Here is a 21,028-nt window from a genome sequence, read left to right as displayed (position 1 = left end):
TCCTGGAAAGCAATTTGGAACTGTGGCTGAAAAGTTATTGAACTGTGCATATACTTCAACCCAGAAGTATTACTACTAGATTTATACTACAAAGAAAGAGAAAAAAGATCCATATTTACAAAAATAATTATAGCAGTTCTTTTTTTCACAAATAGTATTTTATTATTCCAATTACATGTAAAGACGATTTTAATATTCATTTTTAAAAATTTTTGAGTTCCATATTTTCTCCTTCCTTCCCTCTTCTCTCTCCTCCCTAAAACAGTAAGTAATTTTATTTTATATATGTGCAACCATGTAAAGCATATGTTATGAGAGAAGAAACAGACAAAAAGGGGAAAAAAACACAAAAAACTAAAGTGAAAATGGTATGCTTCAATTTGTATTCAGATGACATCAGTTCTTTCTCTGGACATGGGGAGCATTTTCCATCATGAGCTCTTTGGAATTGTCTTGGCTCATTTATTGCTGAAAAGAGCTAAGTTGCTCATGTTAATCATCCTACTTTACTACTGTTACTGTGTACAATGTTCTTCGTGTTCTGCTCACTTTACTTTGCATCAGTTCATGTAAGTCTTTCCAGGTTTTTCTGAAATCTGCTTGATAGCAGTTCTTTTAGAAACTAGGAACCGCCATCAATTGGGGAATGGCTGAACAAATTATAGTATATAAATATGATGGAATATTATTGTGCTGTAAGATATTATGAAGGAAATTATTTCAGAGAAACCCGGTTAGATTTGTATGAGTTGATACAAAGTGAAATGAGCAGAACTAGGAGAACAATTTATATAATAACAATAATATAAAAACAAATAATTTAGAAAAACTTTGGAGCTCTTTTCAATGCAATGACTAACCACAATTCCAGAGGATTCATGATGAAACACACTAGCCACCTCCTGACAGAGAGGAGACGGACTCAGAATCAGAATGAGAATTATGGTTTTTGTAAAGTTTTTTTGAACATGGCCAATTTGGGATTTATTTGCTGGGGGGGGGGGGGAAGGGAAAGGGACAGGGACAGGAAGAGGAAGGGAGGGAGAGAGGAAGGGAAAGAGAAAGAGAGAGAGAAAAAAGAGAGAGAGAGGGAGAGAGAGAGAGAATAGATTTTATTTTTCTTACTTTCTCAGTATAGAGGCAAGAGAGGGTGGGAGGAAGAGAATTCAGACTTGAAAATTTAATTTTAAAAAAATGACTTAAAACTAAAAAAAAAAAATACTTATTGGTGTTATGATGCAAAAACTCATGGACTTGGAGTTAGAAAACCTGAGTTTGAGTTCAAACTCTGCTACTTACTAGCTGTGTGACCTTGCAAGTCACTTAACCCTCAGTTTTTCACACATAAAATAGGAGGGTTAGACTCACCTCAGGGCATCTGGGTAGCGCCATAGTGCACAGAGCACTGGACTTGGAATAAGGAAGACTCATATTCCTGAGTTCAAATCTGGTCTCAGACACTTAGTAGCTGTGTGACCCTGGGCAAATCATTTAACTCTGTTTGCCTTAGTTTCCTCATTTATAAAAATGAGCTGGAGAAGGAAATGGCAAACCACTCCAGTACCTTTGCCAAGAAAACCCCAAATGGGGACATGAAGAGTTGGACATGAGTGAAATGACCAAACAACCAAGCAACAAAAAGACTCATCTCTACTCTAGGTCCTTTCTAGCTGGGACAGTCTATGATTCTGTGATCTGGGTGTCATAAGGAAGGAAAAAAGTATAAATGACAGTATTTCTATAGCAATATTTTGATTGGCTCCATCTTTTCTCCACCCTAGACCACAATTCCCAAGAAGAGTCTGAGATAGCCTGAGAAATAAATGACTGGAGGAATCCTGGGTAAAACTCAATCTTTGGAAGAGAGATGAAAATGAATCCATAGCAATTCAGAAGGCTGGAAAGCAAGTGGGAGGGGCAATTCTCTCCCATAGAGATAGATTCTACAAGTCAACAGCCTTTTCTCTCTCCATGGAATCAATCATGCAGTGATTTCCACTCCCATGGGAAAACACCATAGTCATGCTACCAAGCCTCAGAATTGTCGCATTAACCCTGTAGACAACTCCACCCTGGTCTATCCTCAGATGAACCCTGATCATGTCTCGCCATCTAGTAACCCAAACTGCAGGATGCAGATGCTACATGTTATCTCTTAGGTATATGTGTCTTTATTCCCACCTTTTCCAGGTGGTGTGTTTGAAGGCCCCTACTCAAAAACGCTTTCCCTACTGGCAGGAAGTTGGCATCTAAACTTCCCACCATTTGAGTTTTGTTGCTTTGTCTTAAGATATCAGCTGACTCTAGGTGTTGATTTATCACAAACTATCACAAATTTAGAGCTTTAAACTGCCTTAAATATCATCTATCTGGTCCAATCCCCTAATTTTATAGATAGGGAAACTAAAGAGATTAAGGGACTTGCCCAAAGTTACACTGGTACTAAGGAACAGACCCTGGATTTGAACTCAGGTCCTCAGACTCCAGATCCAACACTGTCACTGAATGCTTCCTACTCTGATCACTGCCTGAAGGCAGGACCCTCAAGCAAAGAACCCAGGACAGCCAGATATGTATATTCTGATTTGCATTATTTGCTCTTGATTTGTAATTTTTATTTTTCTTTTGTTTTTCATTATTTTATTTTTTTGGAAAATTTTAAAATGTATTTTAAACTTAAAATATAAAATGTGAAAAGAAAAAAAGAAACATTGTCATGTACACACAGCAGAATATAAGAGAGGTTCAATATAAAACAGTATGTTTCCATTTCAAGAAAACCTATATAATAAATACTACACATTATTCTCCAAGTTGCCCAGTTTTTCTTTACTTCCTTGTTGGTTTTCTTTTGTTCTTATTATTTATTTTTGTATTTATTACTTTATTTTTACCTTCCCTTCCCACCTCACCCACCATAAAGACGCTTTCAATTAAGCACGGATATATATTTATACACATAGATATCTATAAACATTCACACATCACACATATACACTCATGTACATATATATAAGACCATACCATACTTATTTCCACCTGTCATCTATTTCTCTGAAGGTGGATAGCATCTTCCTTTATAAGGCCAAGTCTTTCCATGTTTTTCTAAATCAATCCTCTCATCATTTCCTACATGACAGGAATATTCTAACCCAATTACATCCTATCTGAGAGATTGTCTATAAAAGGTTTTTCCCTCCAATTTTCTGCATTTCTTCTATTCTTGGCTACTTAGGTTTTGTTTATACAAGAGAGTTTTAATTTAAAATAATCAAAATTATCCATTTTACACTTCAACAGTGCTCTCACCTTATACTATAGTTTAAGGTTTAATACTTCTGAATCTGCTTCCTTTACATCTTTTTTCCCCTGATTTCTTTGAGTTTCCTGACCTTTTGTTCTTCCAAATTAATAGCACTGTTATTTTTTCTAACTCAGTAAGACTTTTTAAAAATTTAATTGGGATGGTATTGAATAAATAGGTAAATTAAGCAAAATTGTGATTTTTTTATTATGTTGGTTTTACCTATCCATGAACAATAAATATTACTTCAATATTTAGATATGGCTTTATTTGTATAAAAGAAGTTGTATGTTCACATAGTTCCTAGGTCTGTTTTGGCAGGCATACTCTCAGGTATTTTATACTGTTTGGTTATTTTAAATGGTCTATTCAATATAGATAACATTGTTGACACATGGTGTAGTTTCCCTATTTTTCTCTTTTGATTAAATCTGCTTTAGCTTTACTTTGTGTGAGTCATGATTACTACCCCTACTTTTTGTTTTTTTACATAATAAATCTACTGCTTTATTTTATCTTTGTGTATATCTCTCATTTCTATAGCAACATATTGTTAAGCTCAAATTTTCAATCTGTTATTCATTTCCATTTTATGTATAAATTCATTCTATTCACATTCTAAGCTATAAGCACTTATTGTGTTTTCTTATCATTTGCTTTCTGGGACCATCACTGTTTTTATTTTCCATTAACTCAAAACTCAGTTTCCTTTTTTTTTGTTTGTTTTTTTGAGGCAATTGGGGTTAAGTGACTTGACAAGAGCCATGTAGCTAATAAGTATCTGAGGTTGGATTTGAACTCAGGTCCTCCTGACAGGCCTGTGCTCTATCCACTTCATCACCTTGCTGCCCCTTCAGTTTCCTTTTATTGAGAATCAGGAAAAGAAAAAAGTAGAAAATGGCTCCTGGTTCTGTGTAGTTTCCTATTTCTGCAGCGACAGTAGCAAACTACTAAAAAAGGGGATAGAAGGTACTAAGAATCCCACCATTTTTAGAGAAACAATATACTTGTGTTTTGCTGTTGGCATTCTAAATGTAAGATCTACAGAAAGATTCAGTAGGATCCATGGACTAAAAAATCTATAAGAATTTTTAATTTTTATTTTTCATTTTATTATTATTATTAAAAATTAAATTTTTAATTTTAATAAGAATTTGCCAAGAAAGAGCCAAAGAAACTCTGCTGCAGATAAGTAGGATGGAATTGATGTGTTGGCTTTTTTCTCTTCCTGAATTCCTTTTTTTTCCATTTTTCTTTTTTAAATCTTTGTCATAATGTAAGATTCTTTGAGGAGAAGAGGGTGAGGGACATATTAGAAAATGAGTGTGATTTTAAAACAAAAGACATTACTTTTAAAAAGTGGCAGAGGTTTATAGAACATGGATAACATTAGACTGAAATTTTAAAAACCCCATTTAAAAGGAATGAAATTTTGAAATGTCAAAAAGAAATAATTAAAAAGAAGAGGAAAAGGGATTGCCTAAAAAGCTCCATTGAGTGCACAGAGAACTTACTGCTTCTCTTCATTATTTTATTTTTAGAGTAAAGTTTGAGCTACATTGAGTGTCACAAAATATACTCAAGACTCTTAAGGCCCAGGCTGCCCCTTCCCAAATTTCATTCCTTGAAGAGTGGGTGGATGCCAGAGGAGCCCAGAAGTATTAGCAAAGAGAAGCGTTGAGGAATGAGAGATGAAACAAAGAACTGAGCAAGATAAAAACCCAACTGTGTGGAGAATGTGGTGATTGAGAGAATACCCCAAATGAGGGATGATCTGAAAATCAAGTACGTTGGTTTAAAACAACCCAAGGACACTAAAGTGCCTTTTATCTGTGTAGCCACATTGAGCTTTCTTGGCAAAGATACTGATGTGGTTTGCCATTTCCTTCTCCAGCTCATTTTATATATAAGGAAACTGAGGCAAACAGGGTTAAGTGACTTGCCCAGGATCACACAGCTAGTACCTTTCTGAGGCTGGATTTGAACTCAGGGTCTTCCTAATTCCATACCTAGCACTCTATCCACCAAACCACCTAGGTGCCCCAGGGGTAGCTATGCCATTTTTTTTAAACATGGCAAAGAGAAAAGGCCTGTATAGGTCATTTATACAACAGTCACACTACCATCTTCATTAGGGGGAGGAATCAGGAGACTTGGTTGCCCAAGAGCCTTTCTCCAAACAACACTTTGGTTAATACCATGATACGTCCAAAGTCAAGAAATCAATTTGTGTTCAATATAAAAGTGGTTTGGGCAAGTAAGGAAAAACAGGTTCCATAGCCCAAGGTACCCTTCATTCTTCTTATCATAGTGTCCAGGCCACTGATTTCCACCTCCTCCATTTTCAAGGTTGTTTGGTGAAAGAGATGATAACTCCAAGGGGATAGAACCAGTCTCGTTAATGGACATTGAGATCCTTATCTGCTGCTTCTTGTATTGGTCCTGGAGCACAGCCAGAAAGCTCTTAATACCATGATCTCCTGGAGATCCATAGAGAAGTAGAAGTGTTCTTTCCCTTTCACTGTAATTACTGTGGGGTTTTTTTTCCTGGATGAAGCCCAATGTACTCATCTGTTGCCTCTTCCCCACACGAGAGCACATCATTTGGTTGTTCCATATGCCATATTCTGAACTTAGGCACAAATTGGTGGAAAGGGATGTACTCAGGCCAACAGGTCACTGATTGACTCGAGTTACCCTCAGTTTGAATTAAATTGTCTAGGTATAATGTCACTTCCATATTATCCATATTGGAGGTGAATTTCAGCAACCTTTTATTTCAGTTTTAGACCATGTACTGCACTTGCTCTCTGTAAGATGTCCAGGTTTCATCATCCTTAGACCAATAAAGACTGAGGAAGGTGGAAATAAACTTGTTTCTTGACAGGTAATCCTTCAAGCTGAAATGAATGGAGAGACTTTGAGGAAGAATTTGTAATCATTTGCATGAAGGATGGGGTTTTTTTGTTTGTTTTTTAAGTATGTCTTTTGCCAGTCCCCCGGCTGAGTAAATCCTGTAAAAGTATCTGTTACAAGAGCCATCTTCTTGAGGCCTTTTCTACCCAGTTATAAGCTGAGCTGGGCAGTTATGAAGAGGATGGGTCTCCGACTGGGTGGTTGGAGATGACTTTCTGGGGGTGGCTGTTGGGGAGACCAGGCTTAAAGTTTTGAGGGACCTAAATGAAGCAGCAATGGCAAACTAACATTGCCAATGGGCACAATTAGAGAGGGTACTAGAACAAAAAGGAGATGGAGCTCTGAATTTAGCCTCACTGAAGTTGGGAAATAAATCAATTCAAATGACTTAGAGTTGTCAAATAGGTTTATGGAGACTTTGCTGAGATCTGAGAAGGACAGAAGATTTGGCACAACAGTGTCAGTCCTGGTGTAGCCAGACCCAAGCTTCCATTCAACCTCTTATCCTGAACCTGCCAAAGAATGTTCTGTGAGTTCTCAGAGTTCTCCAGACTGCTTCAAGAGTAACTCTGAGGCTTCAACAAGGAAGGAATTGGGCAAGTTCTGGAGATGGAAACTTGATATGAAGAGAACCAGCTTGATGGCAGTCAGGTTAAATTATGTGGATGAAGTGACGATTCTGACAAGCAAATTTCAGCCCCTTTTTGCTGAGAAATCTATGTTGAATCATCCCATATTTGAATGACTGATTGCTTCCTAGTAGAGATTTCCAGCAGCCCTGTAGCAATGCCTTATCAAGCCCTCTGCAATGTCACATGTTAACCAAAGAAATTGAACAATTCAATCATTATTCAAAAAAAAAATCTCTTTCCCCAAATATGATGCAGATGAATTTTGGATGTGAATGAAGAATTAAATATTGCAAAGTACACAAAACTCCTAAAATCCTATATATTTAAGTGTGGTGTCTAAATAACTACAAAGAATTTGAAAATTGTGTTTTGATTTTATTTGAGAGGGAAAAAAAGCCAGCATTTTTACATATATGAAAATGTGATGAGTTAATGAGACAAGAAAGGCTAAAGCATGTTTTGCCATAAGTGTTGTGAAAACACTGACGAAATCTGCTCTTGGAATTATCTTTAAGCTTGTCTACTAAACCTCCTCCTCTTCTCCTTTTAGCATCAAAGGATCATCAGTCCAGAGCAAGAAGGAGCCTCCTTCCTTATTTTATCATGGTATTAAAAGTCACAAAGAGGAGAACTTTCTAGTGTACTAGCAAAGTGCTTTCAGTTTTCATCATGTAGTTTCTAAACTCCTGTCTCACGAAATCATTCAAATTTTCCTTCTAAATAAATAACTTGGATTTTTTTAAGGCAATCAAGGTGACTTGCCTAGGGTCACACAGCTAGTAGGTATCTGAGAGCCTTGAACACAGGCCTTCTCAACTCCAGGACCGGTGCTCTATCCACTGCACCACCTAGTTCCCTTATATAACTTGGTTTAAAAAAAAAAAGACATAGAGAATATGGAAGCAAAGAAAACTAAGGAAAAAGCATGGCATAATTCTCTAAGAATAATGTTAGAAGCATGAAAGCTGAGGCTTACAAAGAAAGCTAAGGATAGCTCCCCCAAAAAAGTTTTAGCTTTACTAGGAGGAGGAATCATAAAAAACGGAGGGCACCACCAGAAAGTGGGATGAGATTATGATTTAGACATAACAGATGAAAAAGGAGGGAGGGAGGAAAAAAGCATTTATTCAGGTAAAGCAGCTTAATTCACTTTCCTTCTACTTTTTCAAGGAAAATTATTTTGGGATATGAAAGGACTGAACCCAAGTAAAAGAAGAAAGAAAACATAGCATGCCGTTGTTAAGTACCTACTATGTGCAGGCACTGTGCTAAGCACTTTGCATGTGTTATCTCATTTGCTCTCTGGGAGGAAAGTGCTATTATTATCTCTGTTTTACTGCTGAGGAAACCAAGGCAAACAGGGGTTGAGTGCCTTGCCCAGGATCACACAGCTAGTAAGGATCTGAGATTTGAACTCCAACTCTAGGGTCCTATTCACTGCAATACTTAGCTACCTTTTAAAAACACTTCATTTTTAATTTATGGGAAAAAAACAAGAATTTATTTCCATAACACAGTACAATAAAAAAAGATGAGTGCACATGAAACGGCAAATACTTTATGCACAATTTTAGACCAATGGTAAGTGTTCAAAGTCAGCAGGCTATGATAAGTTATATCGTGGAATACCAAAATTAAAAAAAAACAACACCCTAGCTTTTGAATCACTCTCATTTACCTATAGAAGGTACTAGAGAATAACAGTACTTCAGAAAAAGGGAAGGGAAATAGAAATAGAGAAGAAGGAATAGAATAATTTTATAAAAAGGAATGAGACTATAGGCTCGTGACTGATTCTTGTAAAATACTACAATGTATTATTAAAAGAATGGCCAGTGGACATCCAGGTGAGGAAGCAGTAAACCCAAAGACAGAGCATAGCCTAACTGAGAATGGGGCATGCCGAACCAATCTCATTTAATTTTTTGATAGTTACTAGACTGCTAGACCAGGGAAATGTCATAGTGATCACTTACCTAGATGTTGGCAAAACATTTAAAAATCTCTTGTGGAAAAATTCTTGTGGAAATGATGGCAAAACTTGGGATAGGCAACAAGACAAGTGGATTTGGAATTGATTGAATGGTCCCACCCAAAGAGTAGTCCAACGTCAGCCTGGAAACTAACCTCTAAAGGAATACTTCCTGGATGTGTGCTTAGCCCTGTGTTATTTACCATTTGTATCAATGACTTGAATAAAGGCATGTGGCATTGCTATCAGATTGCAATCTAGAAGAGATAGCTAACTTGCACAGTCAGAAGGTCTCAATAGCTAGAAGGTTGGACTGAATCTAAGATGACGAAATTTAATAAGGATGAAGACAAAGTTCTGGGCTTCCAAAATCAATTTTCTAAGTAAAAGATGGGGGAACTATGACTAGACTTCACCTGAAAATTATTTAGGAGTTTTAGTAAGTGTCAAGTTCAATGTGAGTCAGTGATGTGATATCAACCAAAAAAAGCAAATGCCGTGTCATTGAGACTAGGTAGGTGATATCTTGCTATACTTTGCCCTGGTTAGCCTACATGAAATAGTGTTCAGTTTGGTGCACCAGTGTTTAATGATATCAGTAAAATGGAGGGCATCCCAAAGGAGATAATTAGGATGATGATGGCCCCTGAGATCACACAATGAGATGATAATTTCCAGGGGCTGGATGTTTAGGCTGGAGAAGACATAGGGATGACATAATAAAACTGATAGCTTACATTCATACATCCCTTTAACATTTAATTTACAAAGAGCTTACCTACAATTCTCATTTTTGTCCTCAAATATCTGAAGAGCCATCAATGAACATAGAACAGATGGTTCCACTTGGTTCCAGCAGAAAGAATTAGGACCAATGGGTAGAAGTGGCAGAGTGACAAGTTTCATCCCAATACTGGAAAATCTTTGTAACAATTATAGGTCATCCAGCATTCATTTATGTTAAAAAAGGATTCTTCTTTAGATATAGATTAGTTAAGTTGTCCTCTGAGTTTCCATTCACAGTTCTAGAATTCTACCCATGACCACCCAATAAGTTGATTGCATACAGAGGGATAATAGAGATACAGTTTCAGTAGATAGAAAAAATTGCTCAGAGCTTCCAGACCATGCCAGACTATACCACACTTACGTATATTTTCTTTTTACCAAGCTTTTTCAAATTGAACACTGTTTTAGCAGAAGTTCAATTTTTAATTGTTGAGGCTTCTAAGTAAATCATTTGTGAAACTCCTTAAAATTTCCCACGATCAGAATTTGATGAGTTTTCACCATTTTTCAGCGTAATAGAGTTTCCCAGTTACTCTTCTCAGTGCTTACTACTAAGATAACTTCATTAACATGAATGAATATTCATGCCTTGGGTATACCTACAAAATATCTACCTTGGGGCCTGGAGCTCATGATATTTTTCCAGGATAATTAGACTAGTTTATCTCTGATTAAAAAAATAACAATAACACTCTTCCTTAACTACATCCCATGGACCAACTTCCTCCTTCAAGAACATTGCTTTTCTTTTCTTTTTTTTTTTACATTTATTATTGTATTTTAAATTTATGGAATAAAACAAGCATTTTCACAACATAGTACAATAAAAAAAGATGACTGCACATGAAACTGGGAATCTATTATGTACAATTTGCCATTCCTTTTAAATATATAATAAAGATATCACGTCAATTTTTCTTTTTTTCCTTTTTTTTCTCCTCCTCCCCAGCCTTGAGATGGCTACCATTAGGTACTTTTCCTTGAACATCCCTGGGGTATGGAATCATTTGACCTTCCTACAAGTTCAATAATAGCTGTCCCTGGCTTACAAAGAATTCTCAGTTTCTCTTACTCAGATTCATTTCAGTTCAAGATGAACTACTTGTAAGCCACCAGCCAAGGCCAGCCCAAGAAGTTTACGTAGTGAAGGGAAACTGTTAACCAGCAGTGTCTAGCTACAACTCCAAACACGTAGAGGAAAAGTAGGAGGAACAATTTTCCATGCACCCAAATGCTTCTGATACCTGAATACTTGTGAAATACAGTCAAATGATACTCCCTACCTGTAGCCCCTTCCAATTTATCCTCCATAGAGATGCCAAATTTTAAATTTTCAAAATGCAATTCTGATCTGATTACTCAAGAAAATCATCAACGGTTTCTCATTTCCTTTAGGATAAGATACAAACTCCTCACTCTGGAATTTGAAACTTTTCGAAACCAGGATCCCTGTCTACTGTCCTAGTCTTATTAAATATCATTCCCCTTTGTGCACTCTCTATTCTAGTTAGGTAGGGGAGTTAAGAAGATCTGAGTTCAAATCCTGACTAGTCATGTATTAGTTGTATGACCTTGACAGTCACCTAACTTCTCTTAAACTCAGTTTTCTCATCTATAAAATGGGAATAGTAATAACACCTCCCTCAAAGAGTTATTGTGAAGACAAAATGAGATGAGATAACATGTAAAGTTCTTTGCAAAGCTTAAAGTGATTAAAATATCCTATATATCCAACATTCTACCTCATAATTTTAAAAATTAATATATGTCACACAGCACTTTCAAAGGGGGAATCATATAAAACAGAATGGGTCCTAAAACCACCTTCCACACCCCAGACAAAGCTGGGGATTATCCTGGCTGAAGTTCATAACCTTTTGTACATCTGGCACCCCCTTCTGTTGAAGCCTATAAACGCATTCTCAGAATAATGTTTTAAAATACATGAAGTAAAATAAAAAGGATTAAAAAGGAAACCAATTATAATGAAATAAAGTTATCAAAATATTTTTAAAAAACAAGTTCACGGTCCCCAGCTTAAAGAACCTCTGATCCTTATAGGAGAGACTAATAAATAAAGGAGATGAAAATCTTGATATTTCATGAATTTACAACTTGGTCTATGGGGCTATTGCAGGTGATGACTCTCATGTCTTAGCAGACAGTTTTCTTGACTTTCTGCAGCTGAAAATATTCACACACACACACACACACACACACACACACACACTCAGTCACTCACATACCAATGACTATTCATCTGATGACAAGCTCTGAACTCTTCTCAGTTAGGTTGGTCCTCTGCTGGCAGACAGTAATCTGTCCCAAGACCTGGACCTGAGCCTTTTCAGCCTGGTAGGATCAGGTATATTGGAAAAAGAGTGGACTTGGAGCCAGAAGACCTGAGTGACTGTAGACAGACCCCTTCACTGATGAAATGGGGAATATGATACTTGAATTTCTTGCCTACTAGCACTTTATAAACTACTATGCAAATGGAACTATAACCATGGTAATAGAAAATATTTCTACTAAATTCTTCTCTGATGCCTTATTATGGTATATAGGTGATTATGGGTTGTTGAAGGTTCTGCTGGTGGAGTCCTAAATCTGGCAAGGTCCTGCTCTGCTGAAAAGGTTTCTAGTATGTCTAGGTGAGAGCCTCCTCTGTCATTCAAGTCTCAATCTAAGTATAGAGAAGCTCAACACCATCAAATGGTGACCTTTTTTGGCCACAGAAATTCAGGAAACATTTACAAAGGCCATGTGAGTGGACAGAGGTCTTAGGGAATAAAACTTCAATGTAGTGACAAAAACACTGGCACTAAGTCCTACTTTTATACAACAGTTTTGGCATTTATTCCTTTGAACTAGTCACTTTAATTCTTTGTGCCTCAGTTTCCTCACCTGTAAAAGAAGGACATTGGTCTAGATCAGGGGTTTAACTTTCTGTGTTATTTATCCCTTTTCAGAATGTTTTTAAATTCATAAAATATATAGAATTAAAAGGAAACCAATTATATTTTAATAAAGATGCAATATTTTCCCATCCAAGGTCACAGAACTGCTGAAATTTATCCACGAAACCCTTGGGCTAGCTGATCGTAGGGTCATAGATTTAGTGTTGAACAGAAGTGTAAATTACATAGTCCTGGCTTTTACAGAAGGGGAAACTGAGATCCAAGGACGTTGAGCCATTTGGCCAAAGTCACATAGGTAGTTGAATAGAAGAAGATCAGGGCCCCACCGCCATACCACAGTCCCTTTCCACTGCACAGGACTTCTAAGGTCCCTCTCAACTCGAACTCCTATGCACTTCTGAAGTATAACTATGTAAGGAGGAGGAGGAGGACTTCAGGACGCCCTGGTGTGCCCAACGGGGGCACAGAGCCCATTCCCCCATGTTCCTCACCCCGTGCGTCCTCGGGAGGACCAGCTCGCCCGGGGCTGGGAGAAGTGGCAGTACTCACCCCGCAGCCAGCGGGCCCCCGCGTTCGTGTCCTTCTCCTGGATGAGCCTCCGCTGCGTGTGGCTGCGGCTCACGTACCACAGCATCCACAGGAGCTGGATGAGCATGAGGGTGATGAGGTAGGAGAGAAGGTCGCCCTTGCTGATGCCCGTGGCATGCACTGCCCAGGCGAACGTGAGCAGTAAGCCTGCCACGAACACATTCAGCCCGTACTGGCTGCTCAGCACCTCGGCCAGTTTCTGGGGGTAGCCGATTGGACCAGCGACTGGCGGCGGGGGCAGCTCCCAGAGCTCTTCTCCCTGCTCCCACTGCAGCCCCTGCCCCCCAGACACTGCCGGACCCCAAGTAGACACGGGCAGGTGGCGGTTTGCAACCATGCCTGGCAGGCACCGGCACCAGTAATAAGGAAGACCCTCTGGGAATCCTTAAGGAAAAGTCGAGCTGGCCTTTCCCCCAGCCCTCCCCACCACCCCGGCCACCACCACCCCTACCCGCCCTAGCCTGGAGCGAGTGACCCAGCCTTGTAAATGCCCTAGCGGGAATTGAGGCGCTGTCCACTGTGCTGGGGGACTGTCTAAAGGGCGCACTATTTCTGCAGCCCACGACCGGGAGTCCTCCCAACCACTGACCCCGAAGTCAGTGAGAAAGAAAAATGAGAGAAAGAAAAGATCCCAGTCGGCGGGGGTTGGCTTAGAAGAGCCGCCAAGCAAGGAAAGGATAATAACACGGCAGCTAATAGCTACTTTCCCTACCCTGTGCTGCCTTTTATATCAAGTGCTCCTCTAGGCTTCCCACTCTTTTTTTTCGTCTGTCTTCCTCACACGTTTGTCCGGTTCCTGTTTAAGTCTATTCGACTCTGGCTTATCTGCGTTGACTGATTGACTTTCCAGTTTGTTTGTCAAAGCGGAGTATCCAGCTAGAAAGACACAACCTAAGGTGCTACTATGGTCTTAACGCCCCGCGGGCTCAGCTCCGAGAAACAAGTATGAGAGCAAGAGTGGGTCGAGAGTCAGAAGTGAGACCGGAGAGACACAGACAGACAGGCAGACAGACAGACAGATATAGACACAAAGAGACAGAGAGGTGCATGAATGAGTATGTGTACATACAGATGGTGCGTGTGTGCACTGCAAAGAAAACCAACTTTGAAATATTTTAGAATTCTGATCAACGCAATGTCCAATCATATCTTTAGAGGACCTATGATGAAATATGTTATTTACTTCTTCACAGAGAGATAATGGATGGATGGACTCAGGTACAGAAAGAGACATACACCTTTGGATAGGGAAACTATGCAGATTCATTCTGCTTGACTATGCTTAGTACAAGGGCTTTTTTTTTTTTTTTACTTTTTTTTAAGTTGGGGGGCATGGGGAGGAGAGGGTAGGCTAGCAATACAGATGCCAAAAAAGCAGAGGACCATGGAAATTTTTTTAATATTCATAGAAAAGTAGTACTCATGGAAATGCAGGACACGTTTGAAAGTAATATGTGGAATTTATTATAAACTTTTTTAAGCCACATAAAATGGAGGTTCACAATTTCATATAAAATTCTCTTTTTATGTTCTGCTGCATATATGGAAATGGTTTTTGGGGGTGCTCAAGTTTTTTAAAAAAAATGAAAGTGCACATGATAACTTCACATATATAATGGCATCAGACTGCTAGCTTTCTCAACAGGTGGGGGAGGGACTGGAGGGAGGAAGAGAATTTGGAACTGAAAATTAAAAAGGAAAAATAATAAGAAGAAAACAAGAAAGTACAAGTGACTGTATGTGTTGGAGAAAAAGAGAGTCCCTTGCTAGCTTTCCTCACTCACTTCCCAAGATCCTCTTATAAAAAACAAGGAAATGCCCAATGCAAAGAAAGTCTTAGAACCTGAGATTATTTAATAATATTTGTAAAATGCTTTCCAAACCTTAAAAGTGCTACATAAATGCTAGTTATTATTATTAAGGCAGCTACATGGCAAAGTGGACCTGGGGTCAAGAACCACCTCTTTCCTCTCTGGCCTCTAACACTTATTAGTTCTGTGACCCTGGACAAGTCACTTCATCTTTGTCTGCTTCCTTTTCCTCATCTGTAAAATGAGGGAAATAATAGTGCCTACATCTTCCAGATCTTGTGAACATAAGTGAGGTCCTTCATTCAAAAGATGACAAAAAAAGGCCAAAAGAGGCCCAGAGAGAGGGATTCAAAGCTACACAAGAGAGAAAGGAGACAATGTCCTGAATCACAGTCCATTTTCTCTTTCCACTATACCTCCCCTGGCCTGAGTAATAAAGGACATCAGGACAGCTGGGAGAGTCTACCCGTAGGAGTAATAAGTGGCATTTATATAGGGTTTGACATTGTTTCATTTGGTCTTCACAAGCCTTCTAGGTATAAGTCCAAGCATCCCCATTTCACAGATGGAGAAACTGAGCCTCAGAAAACTGAAGGGACTTGTCCAATATCACACAAGTAAGCATCAGAAGCATTCAAACCCACCTCCTTTAGTCTGTGTCCTGAGCTTCTCTAATCGATCACAAATTCTAAGATGGTGGGGCCATGAACTTTCCATCCCAGTTGAACCAGTTCCTCTTTTTTTGTAAGAATCAGATCAAGAATAGAAATTTCACTCCACTCTCATTGGTTTCTCCATTTTTTGTGAAGAAGAAATTATCATTAAGGTACATCAATAAATCATTAACTGCCCCAGCAAATATCTACTTGATCCTTTCTGCATGTTGCTAAACTGGTCCTCAGGCAGCAGACAACATTGGCTCTACTTCCAAGATTCTTCATCCAGGTAACCTGTCAGAACTTGAACTCTCCTAGCCCAGCCTTTGAAAGCAGAGTCGCCTGTACCACAGTGATGAGGCAACATCTGAGGACTTCAGTCTAGGACATTAATCATATGATCCCTAAAGGGAAACGTGGAGAAGTTATGGGGAGCTAGGAAGACAAGCCTTCTTTTCAAGGTAAATTTGTGCTGGCATAAATCTGAGTGAAGATAGGGAAGAGAAAATGGGTAGAGAAAGATCAGTCAATAAAGAAATGAACATTTATCAAATACCTACTATGTGTCAGACAGTATGTTAAGTGCTGAGAATACAAAAAAAGGCAAAAACACAATCCCTGCCTCCAAGGAGTTCACATTCATGCCACAAGGTTTTGTAAGTTTTGGCAGGACTTTCTTTTGAAATTTCCACTGGAATCAACAAATGTTAGAGTTATAAAACACGTTAATGTCGTCCTTACTCTTTTCATAAGATTCAGCTCTTGGAATCAGAGAAGTATTACTGTTGCTTTCTACTTGTTTAACTTTGACCAAATCATATCACTTCCCTGGGCCTCAGTTTCCTCACCTGTAAAAGAATCTGGAGAAGGAAGTGGCAAACCATTCCAGTATTTTTGCCAGGAAAACTCCAATGGCGTCATCAAGAGTTGGACACAATTGAAATGTCTAAACAACAACAATAAAGGTCTATTCTAGCTCTAAAAATATGACCTCATCCAAACTTGACTTTTAAAGCTCTTCATAATCTGGTCTTTTCCTACCTTTTCTAACCTTCTTACCCTTTGCTCCCCTCAATATACTCTACAGCCTACTGTACTGTCCCTCTACTCTCAACCTGGGGCACTCTTGGTGCCTGGAATACTCTTTCCTCACTTCTGCTTCCTGGCTTCCCTGGTTTCAAGTCTCAGCTAAAATCCCACCTTCTACAAGAAGACTTTCCTGCTCCCCATTAATGCTGATGTTTTCTCTCTGAGGTTACTTCTAATTTATTATTTATACTGTATTGAGCAGATGGGATATATATTACATATACAAAAGATATATGCATGTACATACATACACATAAATCTATCTTTTCTGTACAGTTATCTGACTGTTGTCTCCCTGTTAGAGTATAAACTCTTTGAGGGCAGAGCCTGTTTTTTGCCCAGCACTTAGCAGAGTGCCTAGAACATGATGAGTTTTTAACAAATACTCTTTGACTCATTGACTTCTTAAGATCTTGTTCATGAATGTCTCCCATACCTCATGGGTTAACTTCCCCTACACAATTTTAAACCATGAAATCCTTTATCTGAACACTTTAAAATCGACTTTCTTAAAATTCTAAGATGGGGTGGTGGTGGTGGTGGTGGTGGTGGTGGTGGTGGTGGTGGTGGTGTGTGTGTATATGTGTGTGTGTGTGTGTGTGTGTGTGTGTGTGTGTGTGTGAAAAATTATGGCTGAGGCAAGAGCTTGAAGTGACCTTAGAATCATCTAGAGCAGTGGTTCTCAAAGTGTGATCCAGGGACCCTTTCAGTAAGTCCTAAGGTCAAAACTATTTTCATAATAATACTAAAATACTTTCATTTCAAATATGATATTAGACAAACATCAACAAAATTTTGGGGGGGAGGGGTCCTCAAATTTTTTCTGAGTGAAAAGGGATCCCAAGATGAAAATATTTGAGAACTGTTGTCCTATGTAGGCTGGCCACAAAGGACCATACAAGGCCAACTCAGATAGGAACCATGTACTTAAGCACCTTAGGACCTCTCCTCAGTACTGCCCAAGCTACAGAAAAGTTGTGTGTGCCACTTTTCTCACTGTATTCTCATTTACTGCCTTTCATATCTCTGCCCTGGGCTTAATAAGGATTTTTAAAGTTTTTATTGATATTTTTGGTTTCTTACATTACCATAGTTATCCCAAGTATCCCTCTCCTTCACTTAGCAACTTTTTAATCAGAGGATTTAGAGCTAGTCTAATGCCTTCATTCTATTCTCTTGCCTCCAAATGCAGTGCTTCTTCCTATATTCTCTCTCTCTCTCTCATATGTATATATATATATATATATATATATTCCTATATATACTTTGGCTGGCCCTGAGTCAACACTCTGAGTGTTCCTGTTTGCTATACTTTCTTCATGCCTCATCATGATCTCTGTTTCTGATGCCAGTCTGCTCATTTTTTGCCTGATGGTTTGGCTTAGTCTTCATGACCTTGGAACCTATCAATCTCTGATAAGCCCTTCTCGAGACAGCTCTCTAGGACTCGGGGGGTGTTAACACCATGTGGAAATGAAGAGGGCTGCCTATAATAAAACTGATTTGAGTTTCATCTTCTTGCTCATATATAACCTTGGCAAAGATGTAGATAGACTGGATTGACCAAAAGGGTTCAGTCATACAACTGGCATTAAGTAAACTACTTATTACCCCAAATGCCAGTGTTGCAACGTTATCTTCTCCTGAGTTAAAATGATGGTGAGGCTTATCACTTCAAGCAGGTGGAGGCCCTGTGTCACCGACCATCTGAGAAAACAGAAAGACCTCAGCCCTCAAGGTCATTAGCTAGCCCCCAAATAGGTCGGAAGCCAAGGCTGTCACTGAGGCCCTGGTCCAGAACTTACTCCATCGTTTACTATAACTGGAACTAGGATAGTGGGGGCTTTAGCTCTACTCCCGGCCCCTCCCTAGGACTGAATTTGAGGCTTCTTTGGAATGTACAGCCAAGCACAGGAGCACCTAATCTGCCCTGTGTCTGAGGAATATAGGGCCTTTCCTCTCCAGTACCCACATACCAGGCACCTATCAAGAAAACCCTGTTAAGGATCAGGATCTCAGATACTGGGGCTAAATGGAAACTAACTGCATCCTCCACCTATAGGGTATCTCCTGGGTATCTTTCAACCCTTTTGATCTGAGGATAAGGAAAAAGAACTGGCACCAAATATGAGTTGTCAGGCCCCTAGCACCTGATTATCATTTACTCTATAATAACAAATTCACCTTCATCTCAGTTCTCTATTGTTTGGAAAGAAAAAATAAAAAGGCTTATCCCACAGTGCCATCACAGACACTGTCCTCCATTACTCCAGTCAGCTAACTTCCACATGTGACCTCAGAAGGTGGGTTACCCAGTTAACTAGCACTTCTCCCCCATACTGTGGCTAGCAAATTCCCACCCCCTCTGCTAATCCTGGTAATTTAATTGCCATCTTCTAAGGCAAATTTTTCTTTGCATGGCCTACCCAACCCTAACCTACTCCAGCCCTACCCCTTCTCAGTCCTTATCTCCTCTGCCCTGTCTCCATTGGGCCCTCTATACACTCTACTATTAACATAGCAAATTCCCTTTCATCTTCTTCCTGTCACACTCTTTCCCTATTCTCACATTCTTGGGAATGTGTCTTCCCTCTAGAAGACACTGAATCCCTGGCCACCCTCTCCATTCCTGGCCCAGGGTGTCAGAAACAGGCATGATTTGCTAATCACTGCTGCATCCAGGCTGTGTCCTCTGATGTCATCATTAACACAACTAAGGAGTACCAGGCCTTTCTATTATCACCCAGCCCTGAGCCCAGATGCTGTAACTACTGACCCCCAGGTCACTCTCCCAAACTCCCCTCACACTTTGGGACTTTAGAATGTATGCTAAGATGCCCTCTGGTACTCTGACTTAAAAGGTCACCAACCTCAACTCCTACGACATGGAGAAGAAGCATCAGACTCACGGCTGCTGGTCAGCTCCCCAATGCAAGCAGGATAGACGAAAATGTAAGGAAATATTTAACAAGATGTTGTGGCTGCAGGGATGTTTCTATTTGAGTTCCCAGATCTCTCCATCCTTAAAAACCTTCATTCTGCCATTCCCTCTTGACATCGTGGTTACCTCTGGCAGTGCCTCCACCTCTTGTCTTCTCCTCTGATTAGTGTGTTCCCAAGTCTCTATCTGAGGAAGCGCCCACACCAATCACGCTTACTCCAAACCTGGTCATATCCCAATGGTGTCCTTCTAAACCTCATCCCAGCTCAGGTTCCTTCCCCACCCAACCCAACTTGCTTTTCAGTGCCCATTAGAAGGTAAACTCCAAGGGGGCAGAGACCATCCCTACTTTGTGCTTGTATTTGTACCCCCAGCACTTAGCAAAATTCTTAGAACAAAGGCGGTTGCTTGATTGTTGTTCACTATTCTTGAAGAGGACCAAAATGACCTAATTACACTAGAGTCAAGTTACAGTGTGTCCAACTGTGGCTGATCAGACCAATGTAAGCTCCAAATGTTCTACCATAGGTTGGGCACAGATATTCCATGTGAACATTTGGGGGAGATTCTTTGAGTTTGGGCATCTTGCGCTTCTTTGGAGCTATTTCTCAGAATTGTCTGCTTTGCTCATTCAGCACAGCACCTTCCCTGATGAGGGCACGCCATACTGAGTGGTCCTGTGCCAGTGTCTCCCATGTCACACAATTAATTCCAAAGTTCTGGAGACCTTGAGAGTGTCCTTATATCATTCCTTCTGACCACCATGTGATCTCCTGGGCCATGTGAGTTCTCCATAAAATAGTCATTTTTGGAGCTGAAGAGGTCACTAAGGGTGTTCCAGCAACATGCTTAAGGTGCAGGAGATAACTGATCCAGCTGAGGAGACTGAGAGGTTAGAAAGAAGGACTAGGAGAGAGCAGTGTTGTGAGAAGTCAAGGAGGAGAGAATGTCTAGGAAGACAGAGTCAGGCAACTATGAAATCTGCAGAGAGGTCAAGGAGAATAAGGATTGAACAAAGTTCATTGCTGAGGTCCTTAGAGAATATAGTTTGGCAAGTGTACATTTTGCATTCAAACAACATGGCCAGCCCATCAGAGTTGTGCTCTCTGCAGTAGAGTTTGAATGCTTGAATGCTAGTATCTTATCCGGCCAAGTGATCTTCAGAAAGTTCCTAAGACAATTCAAATGGAAGCGTTTCCTGGCATGGCGCTGGTATACTGTCCAGATTTCACAGGTATACAACGAGGTCAGCACAACGACTCTGTACACCTTCAGTTTGGTAGTCAGTCTAATACCTCTTCTCTCCTATACTGTCTCAGAGACTCTCAAACACTGAGCTAGCTCTGGCAATGTGTCAATCTCATTATCAATGCATACATCCCTGGAAAGCACACCACCAAGTTTAGTGC

At 39.6% G+C, this 21,028-nt stretch overlaps 1 protein-coding gene across 1 annotated transcript in view; it reads right to left on the bottom strand.

The window, feature by feature from the left end:
• Nucleotides 1-14,187, bottom strand: part of OTOP1 (otopetrin 1) — a 32,657-nt gene extending 18,470 nt beyond the window's left edge. Inside the window, exon 1 of the mRNA XM_072620223.1 lies at nt 13,084-14,187. Coding sequence (XP_072476324.1) covers nt 13,084-13,459 — 376 coding nt within the window. The 5' untranslated portion in view covers nt 13,460-14,187. The remainder of the gene's footprint in view (nt 1-13,083) is intronic.
• Between the last annotated feature and the right edge of the window lie 6,841 nt (nt 14,188-21,028).

The sequence above is a fragment of the Notamacropus eugenii genome, chromosome 6, assembly GCF_028372415.1.
Source record: "Notamacropus eugenii isolate mMacEug1 chromosome 6, mMacEug1.pri_v2, whole genome shotgun sequence".
NCBI lineage: Eukaryota > Metazoa > Chordata > Mammalia > Diprotodontia > Macropodidae > Notamacropus > Notamacropus eugenii.
This window is presented reverse-complemented; position numbering and strand designations above follow the sequence as displayed.